This window comes from Eulemur rufifrons, chromosome 1 (genome assembly GCF_041146395.1).
Source record: "Eulemur rufifrons isolate Redbay chromosome 1, OSU_ERuf_1, whole genome shotgun sequence".
NCBI lineage: Eukaryota > Metazoa > Chordata > Mammalia > Primates > Lemuridae > Eulemur > Eulemur rufifrons.
Genome location: NC_090983.1, coordinates 11,047,771 through 11,060,868, shown reverse-complemented (window position 1 = coordinate 11,060,868; position 13,098 = coordinate 11,047,771). Strand labels below are relative to the sequence as shown.

General features: G+C 39.2%; 1 protein-coding gene across 1 annotated transcript in view; it reads left to right on the top strand.

The window, feature by feature from the left end:
* RHBDD1 (rhomboid domain containing 1) overlaps positions 1–13,098 on the top strand; it is a 116,634-nt gene that overhangs the window by 20,362 nt on the left and 83,174 nt on the right. Inside the window, exons 2-3 of the mRNA XM_069466655.1 lie at positions 3,786–4,301; positions 5,970–6,102. Coding sequence (XP_069322756.1) covers positions 3,869–4,301; positions 5,970–6,102 — 566 coding nt within the window. The 5' untranslated portion in view covers positions 3,786–3,868. The remainder of the gene's footprint in view (positions 1–3,785; positions 4,302–5,969; positions 6,103–13,098) is intronic.

Below are 13,098 nucleotides of genomic sequence, written 5' to 3'. Positions count from 1 at the left end.
GCTTGCCTGACCCAAAAGGTCAAGTTACAGATTTGATCTTTACCTGGACCAGTTAGATTATTTTAGATTACCTTGTAACAGGCTGCATCCCTTACTTGTATGGCTTGCTGACTTGATAACTTATTAGGAAGGAAACTGGGCTATGTAATTGTTACAGAATAGGACAGCTTTATCTTTGCTACTTAAAACTCAAAACTATGTTCTACCTACAGTGTTAGTCTAGTGGTATTTGTTTTTGAAGTACAGTCCAAAAGATATTTATGCACTTTTCATGTTGGCTTTGGTTATATCTTCCTTCTCATTAAGGATACATTCATTAAGAAGTTGAACCACATAATTTTTCTTTTGATTTCCTACAGCCAATATTTTTATTTCCTTTCAACAAATAGAAATAGGACGTTTAGGGGCTGGAATTATAAATTTTTGTTCTTGGCTGTCACTCCAGTGCCTGGTACAGGGGCTGGCATGCATTTGGCACTTGATATTTATTAAATAGATGAGTGAAAGAAGAAGTGGCTGAATTATCATTCTGTGAGAAAGGATAATTCAGTTTTCAGAAACCAAGACATCGGGCAGACTGTATTCTTCCTATAAGATTATGTCTCTGAAACCTGCTAGGAAATCAAGGCTGAAAAATATATACTTGGAAATCATCCTAATGGAAAGAATTATAGAAACCATGAGAGCGGAAGTCCTTGAGTGTGTGCAGGGGAGAATAAAGATAGAGGAAGAGTGAACAGCAGAGAAAGGGGAGTTGGAAGGAGGGGGGAAGCCTCAGGAGAGCAAGGTGTTCCTTGGGAGCAGAGTAGTCAGCAGTGAGCAGGTGGAGCTGGGAGGAGAGAAGGGGTGCACATGGAAAGAGACCTTTGGATTTGGCCAGAAGTAAGGCAAAGTGTAACGTGAGCCTGGATGCATGCTGTGAAGTAAGACGGGGAAATTGTATCCTTTTGTTTATACTCTTCATCACTAATGATTCCAATTGAGGGGAAACTTTTTCTTAAAGATGTGATTAGTTTTTAGTTCCTGCTACATATAGCTCAGCATCATAGGACACCATTTGCACTGGTATTGAAGGGTTTATTTTGTGATTTCTTATAAGCTGAGGCCATATTTTTTCATTGCTCCTATTACAGGTAATGATGTTTGATATATATAATATACATATTTATGCATACATGTGTGTATACATATATATATATAGATATATATATAACAAGGGGAAGTGAAAAAAAGTCACAATAGGTGGAGAAATGAAAATTGACTTGAGTTCCAATGTGAAAAATATAGACCATTTCTCCAAAATTATTTGGGAGCATTTTCAGTTGAAATTTCATTAAATTCTCTAGTTCATAAGAATGCTACAGAGTGACAATAATAACAACCCATAGCAATAATGGGTTGTGCTATGGGGGTAGAATGTGTGTGCACGTATGTGTGTGTGTATGGTTAATTATATATGTGTGTGTATATATGCATATGGATACACATGTATATGTATGCATAATTTTTTTCAGGCATTACTTGGCTGCAGTGTTGATAAGAAGAATTCATATGGGGGTATAGGTAGTATATTTGAGCCTTATTAGGATGTACCATTTGCAAAGGATTTAATTTTCACATAAATGAGATTACTTTATAGAAATGAAAATAGTAGCTACCATTTATTCAGCACATCTTTTGTTCCAAGCATCTTACAGTAATCCTGGGAGAGAGGTGTTATCGTTCCTAATTTCAAGTGAAGAAATTGAAGTTCTGAAAGTTTAAGTGATTTTCTCTCCATTGCAGAGCTAGTCAGTAGGAGACTCCTGCCCTTTTTTACTCCAAAGCCCATGCAGTGTCCAGTGTGCTAAGTTAGAATCCTTAGAGAATCAGAGTGACTTACGTCTTTGATTGAGGGCCAAGAAATGTGCATACAGAACACAGAAACCACTAGATGAGAACTTTTTCAGCATCCTATCCCGTAATTTGCCTATTTACTCATATCTACCTGATACATTAAATATTTTTTCTTTCTGTTACAAAGGATCTTTCCTAAAAGCACTTGATTCTTTTTATCTCTTGTGTCTTTAGTCTGTGTCTCTGTCACCCTCTCTTTTATTATTAGCTTTTCCCTATGAGCATAAACCAGCCCCTCCCTGTCTTAATCCATTTAGTGTTGCTATAAAAGGAATATCCGAGGCTTTGTCATTTATTAAAAAAAAAAAAAAAAGGTTTGTTTAGCTCACAGTTCTGCTGGCTGTGAGTTTTACTTGATCTTAGCCAAAAGGCCGAGAAGCAATGCTGTAAGTTTCAAGACTGGGCATCTGGTGGGAGCCTCAGGTTGCGTCCACTCATGGTGGAAGGCACATGGGAACTGGCCCACACAGAAATCACATGGTGAGAGAGGTAGCAAGAGCCAGGAGGGAGGTGCCGGGCCCTTTTTAACATACCAGTTCTCATGGGAACTAATAAGAGTGAGAACTCATTTATTCCCTCCAACCCCTCTCTCCCCCCAAGGAGGGCATTAATGTTTTCATGAGGATCTGCCTCTGTGACCCAAACACCTCCCATTAGACCCAGCCTCCAGCTTCATGGATCATACTTCAGTGTGAGTTTGGGGGGACAAATATTCAAATGGCAGCACTCTCCAAAGCAGATACCTTGTTTATTAGTAATCGCAGCATAACAAACCACTCCAAAGCCTGGTGGAGTAAACCAAGTATCATTTCTTTAACTTACTGTCCTGTGGATCAGCAAACGAGGCTGGGCTCAGTTGCACAGCTTTGCTTCTGGGGCAGTAGCTGGCTAGTGGCCAGGACTATCGGGGTGACTAGAGTCTGTGTCTTTTTTTTCATCATCCAGCAGGCTGGCCCAGACTTGTCCACATGGTTATTGGCGAGGGTTTCAAGAGAGAAAAGTCTGCAGATCATCTTAAGGTCCAGTGTTGGAGCTCATGTAGTGTCACTTCCTCCACATTCCATCAGCCAAAGCGTGTCACAATGTCAGCCCAGGTCCAGGGGATGGAGAAGTAGACTGTTGAGCCATGGACTCCTCCTTGACTGTAACTCCAGTTCACCCTTTAAGACCATAACCATGTCACTACCTCGGGTTGAATCGAATGCCTGTGCTCTGGGTTCCCTCTCCCACTGGGTTTAGAACGTTGCGTGGCAGTTGTTGGTTTACTTCTTATGGGAAAGTGAGCTCCTTAAAAAATAAGGACTGTGTTTCAGTCCAGCATGTGGCACATAGTAGGTAACTTTTAAAAGGTAAAGTGTTCTCAAAATAAAATATTTAGGCAGTTGATATCCGGCAATGTGGAAATTGGAATAGAAGATAATGTATGCTTACATCTTTAAAACTTGCTTGTTTACATTTAAAAACTTTGGAGCAAACTCATTCTAATATATCGAAATTAAATGTTTCTTTAAAAAATGGAAGGGGTACAGAATCCTGGCCAGGAGTCTGAGTAGAAATCATTATTTAACATTTGTACACAATCATTATAGGTTTTTCATTAGGTTACAAGTTTGTTTATAACGAAGACAAATTATAATTTCATGACATGTTTTTCAGAGAAATCATACCTGTTTATTAACTGGTGCATTGGGATTTAGAATAAAATTTTTATTTTAGAATGTAAAATGAAGGAAGTGTGTCAGCCAGCATCCTGGAAGACGTTGAATATAAATATTTCTGTTAGAACAGGAAGTAGCATATACCTGGTGTGGTCTCATCTTTAACTGAATGTGTCTTACCATTTTGCTAATCCTTCATTGATAGGTTTTCACATGTATTTTTTGTTTTAGGTTCAGCTGTTTGTATACCTCTCCAGATACCTAAAACCTGATCATATTTTTCCTTGACCAGACTGATTTCCTGGTATCTAACCATGCAGCGGAGATCAAGAGGGATTAATACTGGGCTTATTCTGCTCCTGTCTCAAGTGTTCCACGTTGGGATCAACAATATTCCACCTGTCACCCTAGCAACTTTGGCTCTCAACATCTGGTTGTTCTTGAGTCCCCTGAAGCCGCTGCACAGCTCCTGCCTCAGCGTGGAGAAGTGTTACCAGTATAAAGACTGGCAGCGTTTGCTGCTTTCTCCCCTTCACCATGCCGACGACTGGCATTTGTACTTCAATATGGCGTCCATGCTCTGGAAAGGAATAAATCTGGAAAGAAGACTGGGAAGTAGATGGTTTGCCTGTGTCATCACCACATTTTCCATACTCACTGGGGTGGTGTACCTGCTCCTGCAGTTTGCTCTTGCTGAATTTATGGATGAGCCTGAGTTCAGAAGGAACTGTGCCGTAGGTTTCTCAGGTAAGGCAGACCAATCTCTGAGGCAGCATGCCTGAAGGCAGCGAGGGGGTGTGGCTGCTGTCATTTTATAAGATGTGATGAGGGGACTAAATTCTGAGTGGTTAAGGGCTGCTGGGGCTTGCATCTTGAAGAGGAGGCTGATTGGAGCGTAGGAGGGACTAGTTTTTGCTATTTTACATTACGCTGTATCATTCACTTTTGGACAGTCTGGACCAGGCCTGCTGAAAGGTGGTTTTGTAGGAGATGTAGTGCTGGAAACATGCAATGGCCCCATCATGGTAGGGCCACAGAGAGACCCAAAAGTGTATTTGTAATAGGGAGTTCTCCAAAATGATGAGTCTGCTTGTGAAGCAGGTTCACTGTGCACTGGGTACCAACTTGTCCGAGTCTGGGGAGACAGAGCACGCTCAATATGGAACAAGTTACATGAAGCAAATTTGTTACTTATAGGCAGCGAGAGACAACAGGAGCCTAGGATTCATTGTGAACCAGTCCCTCAAGGCTCAGAAAGCTGCCCAGGGCAGATGGAGTCTTGACTGTGTGTGCCCCACTTGCACTGCAGATAAGGGACCCTGAAAGGCAGCCTGCCCAAGCTTACAAACCTGAGGATGACCTGAATCACTGGGTGAAGCCTTGAGGGACATCCTATTCTAGAAGGGATCTGGGCTGTTTTGGCCAGCTCCCCCATTATCTCAGCATATTGCATTTCTCAGTTATTCTTGAGACCTACACGTGAGAAGGGGGGAGAACTACGTAGGTCCAAGGCCTCCCAGAGAGTTGTCCTGCACGTGCATCCCAGTAACTTCATTGAAGTAAGTGTACTACACCCTACTGTGGCATGCCCGCCATGTTTTAGGAGCCATGGGGGTAACTCTGCATAACTCATCCTGTTTAATTCATGCAACAGATCCATAGGGAGATGACATTGTCTTGATTTTATAGCGAGGAATCTAAGACCCAGAGAAGTTACACAGCTCGTAAGTGGTAGAGCTGGGATTTGAACACAGTCTGCATGACATTAACCATGTGATGCATTGTCTCTCACCTTTTTTCCTCACTAGTTCTTTTTTTTACAGATATTTCATGGGACTGAAATTGCCTTCAGGATTTAAATTAGGTGTTCTAAGTATTAGAATGTGAAGGGGAGGAGGGAAATAGTCCTGAAACAAGGAAATCAGATCCTTCCCTCTACCTTCTCTGCCGTCCTTCCCTCTTTCCTCTCAGATGCACCATTATGCATCTAATTGTGGGAGAAGGAAGAATATATGTCCTGCCTTCAACATGCCTTTCCATAGAGGTTAGAAAAATACATATTACTGGCATTTTTTATTGAGTTAAAATTTATATAGCATAAAATTAACTATTTTAAAGTGTACAATTTAGTGATATTTAGTACCATTGCTAGCGTTTCATTCCCATTTTATGTTATATGTTTAGTAGCATACTGAAAGTCAGTATGAATTTCCATGTCAAGAATCATTAAAGGAATGAGTGCCCTGAACATTGTCTTTTTACCAAATGCTGGGCTTTAAGGAATACAGTATGTTTTAGAGCAAAAAGCTGGATGTAATCGAATAATCTTTCACCTTTTAATTAGTTTTCTTTGTAAATGGTGATTCTCTCCACATTTGGATTGTTGATATTTGTATGCTCTTTATTCTCTTTTAGGAGTTTTGTTTGCTTTGAAAGTTCTTAACAACCATTATTGCCCTGGAGGCTTTGTCAACGTTGTGGGCTTTCCTGTACCCAACAGATTTGCTTGTTGGGCCGAACTTGTGGCTATTCATTTATTATCACCAGGGTAAGTGTTTATTCTTAGAGAATAAAAATGGAGAACCCAGTGTTTCATGGAGAAAGAATTGCAATAATAATGAGGTAACAAATTGCTTTTTACAGTGAAGTTTATTCTTCATAAGGACAGAATTGAGCTTAATAGTTTTAATGTCAGACATTCCTGGTTTGAATCCTGTCAGCCACTGAGCTGTGTAATTTTGGGGTACTTGTCTTACCTGAGTTGCAGTTTCCTCACCTTTTAAGTAGGAATACGAGAACCTAATCTACAGATTTGGGGATCAGTAGTAATCAGCCAGTCAGCTAGTTAATTCTAATAACAATAATCCAAAGAAGTACATAGAAAGCACATAAAGGTAAAAACCATAAGGTATGTTGGTCTAATGCTTTTAAGTCACTTTAGCTCTAAATTGTCTTGGTAATAGAACTCTTTAAACAAAAGGCTTTACTCAGAACCCAATATATTAACATATGATGGATCAACTCTGAACTGTTTTGGGTTGAGAGGAAGCTTGGGGCCCTTTCCTTTTCCTTGCTCCTGTGTGGCTGTGGCTGCCCAAGAGGCATGTCCACAAAATCCTAGGGCTCTGAGGAGTGCAGTTTCAAAACTGCAGATCTAGATGAATCCTTTTCTTCTCTGATGAGGACATGGGAATCCGGGATGTTAAGGGACTCCTCAGACAGCTTGTGGTGGATGCCGGACTGGTGAGAAGTCAGCCTCCTGATTCCTGCTGCACTTTCTCCCTTTGGTTCCTTTCTCTGCTTTTTGTTTAGAGAAAGGAATATGAATTGTGTTATTTTTCCACCTCTTCCACCAGGTTCACTTCCCTTAATCTGTATTGTGCAACTGGAAATGCATGGTTTGCTTATTTATTTTTACTGTGGGGACCAGGACACTGCAGATGGGGGAGATTCAGGAAGATTCAGAAAGGAAGAAGATTTTTTTTGTATTTTTTTTGCTACTGTTCTTTTCAGACAGGAATATTTGTTTTGGTTTTGATTTGTGTGACTGTGTTGCGTGTCTTACCTTATTTTAGAATATTTTCACTGGGCTGTGTGTCAGCCTGTAACCTCCAGTCTTTCTTTCATGCTAATCTCCCGTGGTGAGCAGCCATTGGTTGCAGGCCTTGTCATTGGCAGTGATGTGGCCCCTGCACACCACTCATTTACAATTGTATTGCTACTTGTGGCAGCTCCGTGCAGAAAGCCTAACAAAATCTTCAAAGTTTTCTTTGAAAATGGGTCCAGTAATGTCTGTCTCTTACTTGAACAGCCCTCTCCATACCTTGTCACTCACTGTCCCCCTGGCTTGCTCCACGTGACTTGGTTCTCTATGTAGATGGTGGGCTTTTGTATGTAACTGGCAACTTTAACATTCATATGAAAATCACTCCCTCTGGTACTTGAACTTGTATCTTGTGATGAATCCATTGAATAATGGTGCTTTTAATATTCTCAGGCAACTATTTCTGAAGAGCTCATCATGCATTTTATTTTTTTTTAGCATCCTCCCCCCACCTTACCTGGAAAAGGCATGGTTGCATTTTTGTGTAATATGCTTATTCTGTGTAGAGTGACCTGATATTCTCAGCCTGGGAATTAAGTGAGATTTCCTGTCTTTGATGTTTAAATGAATAAGTCTTTTGGTTTTTTAAGACTTGACTGCTTTGAATGAAAACTTCTAATTTCCGAGCATCTACTTATGCTCGGAAAGACTGAGCTAAACCCTGATCCAGGAAACCTGAGCAGTGAGTGCTTCTTTGGGATGGATCTTGGAAGAATGGCTGTAACTAGAGCTCTCTTTGCTCTGTATTGTTATTCTGTTCGTGGTTGTCAATTAGAATTTTCATTGGGAAAACACTGTAAATCTTTAGAACAAAGCCTGCTTTATTGCAGGACTATATGGGCTGTCCTTGGGGAGGAAAAACATCTGCCAAAGCAAACGGTTTAGTGGACCTCTGTGTTTTATGAAAGGCTTGGAATTAGTAATTTCCCGCAATTATGGAGTTTTATGAAGGAAGGCCACTCCAAACAGGCAGCTATTAGGCATTGTGCGGGGTGTGAGGGGTGTGGACTTGACCGCCAGGGTGAAGTCATCACACTCATTATGTGGTGCTTTTACTTTTCCCAGTTCTTGTGTGTATTATTTCAGTGGTTGTTCTGCCTCTCACCATCTGTCCATTTCCCTTCATGTTCTGGGACCCTGTGAGGTGGTTGTGTTTGAGGAAGAGTCCCTGCTCCAGAGGTGGCCCAGGAGGGAGACATGCCAGCCACTTCATGAGCTGCCTCCTTCACAGGTGGTGAAGACTCAGACTCAAAATGTCAACCCTGTGTGTCTGGGCCTTGGCATGGGTATCTCCCACCCTGGAATGCCTTTTACTCTTTTCTCCTTGTGAATTCCTGGTTATTCAAGACCCAGATCAAATAATATCTATTCTGTGCTGCTTTTCCTGATTCCTCCAGGCAGAGTTAATTACTTGTTTTTGTCCCTATAGTGTTTGTAGCTTTCTCGCTAATAAGCACTTTCTCCTTCATAATTTATCCATATTTTTCACTTTTTATGCTGTGAGCTTCATTAGGGACTGTTTCTTATTCATCTGTGTTTCTTACTCATCTGCCTGGTGCTTATAGTAGGACTTAGTAAATATTTGTGGTTAAATGGATATAAGTTAAAGAACATCAGTGAAAGGACCTGTCATTTTCATGAGCGCTTTTTGGCCTGAAATCTCTTGCTAGATTCCTTTATTGACCTCTGTCAGGTATTTTAATTTACCTCATTCTTTCAGTTATAAGGTGGGCTGATGTATCATTGTTTTAGAACTCAATATCAGAAATGGGGGGAGAGAGAAGCAGTAGAATATGTAAAATTTATATAGCCACTGAAATTGCTAGTTAAGAACTGTCAATGTGGACTGTTAACTCTTTGTACAAAGGAGAATGGCTACTTGTCTCATTGCTGTATTGACTGTAAAATCCGTGTCCCATATGGGACAGAATTCCTTAGGTGGCATGAAATTGCCATGCTACTTTGAGTTCTGTCTTTGCATCTGTGTACATTTTATGTTAAGGTGCTTCTGACATATTTGTCTAAAATACAACATAAAGGACAGTGTTTGAGGAGTTGGTGGAGAGTAGAGTGAAAAGAAAAGAAAGCAAAGGATAGAGTCTTGGGGACAAATACATACTGAGATGCTATGCTACTGTGAGTCGTAACATCACCTATCAAATAATAGGGTTTAAAGCAATCATTTTCAACTCTGAGTTCTAGCCCATTAAAAGGACATGAAATCAATGTAGTGTGTCACAACTGGCCTTCCAAAAACAAGAAAAGAAAGGAGACATAGAAGTATTAGTGTTGCATATAGTAAGGGTAAGTATTATTTCAAGGAACTTTGGTTTCAGCTCTTTTTATATATATGCTAGGTCAAGTCTAAAATGAGTTTTTATGTGGGACACAGTACAAAAATTTTGAGAGGTGTTGCTTTAACGCAGCTACTAGTTGCTTAAACTAGAGTTAAATATGTGTGTAGGGTCAGCATCATTTATTGCCTTCAGTGGAAGAGAGAATTAGATTGTCATGACTTTGGTGGCAATGAGAACAGGCTGTGATCACAGATTTCTACTAATTTATTATCTTTCATTAGAACAAGTACTATTTGTTCACGAGGCTTACTAATGACTGTGCCAACTCTCACAATAGTTGTCTGTATACAGAAATGTGTGCTAACAGATTTAGACTTCATGTAAACCAGAAAAGCTAATAACAGTTGTTCAGTTATAAACAAAGTTATTAATAAAACCCTTTGAAAATGCAAGAAGAAAGGGTTATCTAGAGCAAAGGAGGCAATGAGGTATAAAAGTTGATTAGTACATTTTCCCAAGTGAAAGTATAACATTCTTTTCTAAATTTTTTGAAATGTAAAAGTATTTCTGACACCTTGGTAGAAAATAAAAACCAGTGGACATAGGGTCGCAATATACCTTGGGAGTTAGTATAAACAAGCAAGTAACGAATATGTAAATCCAGAGATACCCAAATTTATCATTCTTGGGGGAGAAAACTCCTTTAACAAAAATGGCCTGATGGATGACAGCTCAAGAAGGAATTCTGGTCTTCTCAGGGTTTGGTCAGCATCTGTGGCAGCTCTTGAGAGGAGAGAAGGCTGCCGTCTGGGATTTAGGTTTTGTAAGGATGGCTTAAGCTATTTTTCAAGAAGTTATGCCAGTTTATAATGTCATTTTGTCAATTTTAGCAGAGATTGGACTGTGTGTGTATACAAACATTTGTTTATTATCCAGAGTGAGCCCCTTCTGAAAACATGGTTTTCTTTTTATGTTGTAGGATAACATCTTTTGTCTGTGTATCTACTGGGACTGTTGCATTTTTCCAATAAGCTTGGATGACAAATGTATATAGAATGATACTCACCCTCTGTTTTATTTCATGGAAACGTATTTTCCCAGCCTGTTAGAGATCAGTTTAAATCAACATTCCTGGACTATCCCAGGCTGAAGTAGGGGAAATTATTCTTCTGCATTCCTTGGATGTCCATTTATATATTTCCTCCCTTTCCTCTTCACAGCCTCCCATAAAGGAAAGTTATTTGAGTCATATCAAAGAGTTAGTTAATTTTTCCTGCCTCCCAGCAGGGCTTACAGTTGAACAGAACTCAAGGTAAAAGCAATACTTAACCCAAAATAATGATTCCCAAGAGTTAGATTTTATGAGATGAGAATGAGAAATTGAGGCAGGAGACTTCCTCCCACTACAGTTGGAACTCTTTGAGGGAAAGGGCGTGCATGAATCATCTCTCTGGCTATTGAGTCAATGTTGTGGAGAGAGAGAAGACCTAGCCCTGAACAGCTGGACAGAATGATCTGCCCATTCCCTGACCATCCTAGGAAGAACTTAGGGCTCATAGGAGGTGAATTAAGAACAGAAAAGATAATTTTATCTGACTGCTGAGTTTTCTTTAGTTATTCTTTCTTAAAAAATCCTGTATAACAATTTCTTTTAAAAATTTGTTCAATTCACATAAACAATTAAAACTGAAAAGAAAGCAGTGGCTAGATGAAAAGATAACCTTGTTTCCCAGCTCTGAATTGAAAGAATGACATATTCATTGCAGAAAAATTGAATATATATAAATGTATGATGAAAAAAACAAATTGCCAGTCTCTTACCTAGAGAAAATTACTATTATAATTGCATTGTACTCTCACATATTCCTACCCTTGTATACAATTCTATTTTCTATTTTTTCATTTAACATGTTATAAGCACAGGTCTTCAGAAGCCTTATTTTTAATGATTGCATAATGATTTCTATTAATGTATTCTCTCATTTACTAATTTTACATACTAATTTTACTACCTTATTCAGATTATAAGTGGGAATGTCTGTCAGAGCATTATTTGCAAATCTTGGCTCCCAAGTATGAATATGTCCTTGTAGTAGAGTCCAGAAAAACATTAAGGGTTTGAACTATTTTTATGACTCTTTATACATATTATCAACTTGCTTTATGTGAGTTTATTCTGGTTTATAGTGCACCAACAGCATATCAAAGTGTTCACTTTGCTACTTCCTGACCAGCCTGAATATTCTCTTTAAGTTTTTTGGAAGTTCGATACATAACAAAAATTTTTCCACTGCTGGTACTTACAATGCTTTTATTAGTGAAATGCGAGACTTTTTCATTTCTTTTTTATTCAGTTGTATTTCCTTGTCTGTGATTTGTCAGTTTGTGCCACCTGTGTATTTTCAAGAAGCTGTGATTATTCATTATTAATGAGTGGTGATAATAAATACCAAGTAGTTCTTCTTAGATCATATAGACTAACAGGCCTTAACTACATAGTATAATTTAAGGTTCTATAAGCAATAGCTTAGACAATATTTATGAGAAATTTCTTTTTTGCTGATGTTAATGGATAAAAGTTTATTCTAAACCATAGCTAAGATACTGAAAATAAAGAAATGATATGATGTGTAGTTTTGGAGGGAACATCAAAGACAGGCTTTATTTATGTAATTTAAGTAAATTTTATTTTTTACAATGGCTTTAGATTTACAGAAAAAATTATAAAGAAAGCTATACCGAAAGCTCCCATTACCCCACACACAATTTTACCTATTATTAACATCTTAACATTAGTATGATACTTTTTTTACAGTCAATGAAACAATATTTATATGTCATTATTTTCTAAAGTCCATACATTATGCAGATTTCCCTAATTTTTACCTAATTTCCTTTTTCTGTTCCATGACCCCAGCCAGGATAACGTTTAGTCCTCGTGTCTTCTTAGGCTCCTGTCTTAGTCAGCTTGGGCTGCCGTAACAAATACCATAGCCTGTGTGGCTTAAACAAAAGAAATTTATTTCTCACAGTTCTGGAGGCTGAAAGTCTGAGATCAAGGTGCCAGCATGGTTGGTCTTTGGCCTCTCTTCCTGGCCACCTTCTTACTGTGTCCTCACATGGCACAAGCTCTCTGGTGTCCCTTCATATAAGGGCCATCATGAGGGCCACACCCTCCTTACCGCATCTAACCCTCATCATCTCCCAAAGGCCCCTTCTTCAAATACCATCACATTGGGAGTTAGGGCTTCAACATACGAATTTTTGTAGGACACAGTTCAGTCCATAGCAGCTCCTTTTGGCTGTGACAGTTGGCTTTTTTAAATTGGTAATGAAAAGTTACTACATGTTTATGTGTATGAACATTAACTCTCATTTGCCCTCACGTGGTTCAGAAGCTATATTCTGTTAGCCACATGGCATTGTTTCTAAGCAAGTTTTAATTTAGGTGCATGAACACATATTGTCTTCTATGATTGTTCAGGCCTGGTGTGGTTCCATTTAAAAGTGTACACGTCTTACACAGAGGTGGAATTAAACCACATGGATATGAGAAATTTCCATACCAACCAGAGCACGCTAGCCATGGATGGCTCCTGCCATCTATAAATTACTCAGACCTTGTTTAGGGTCTGTTTTACCC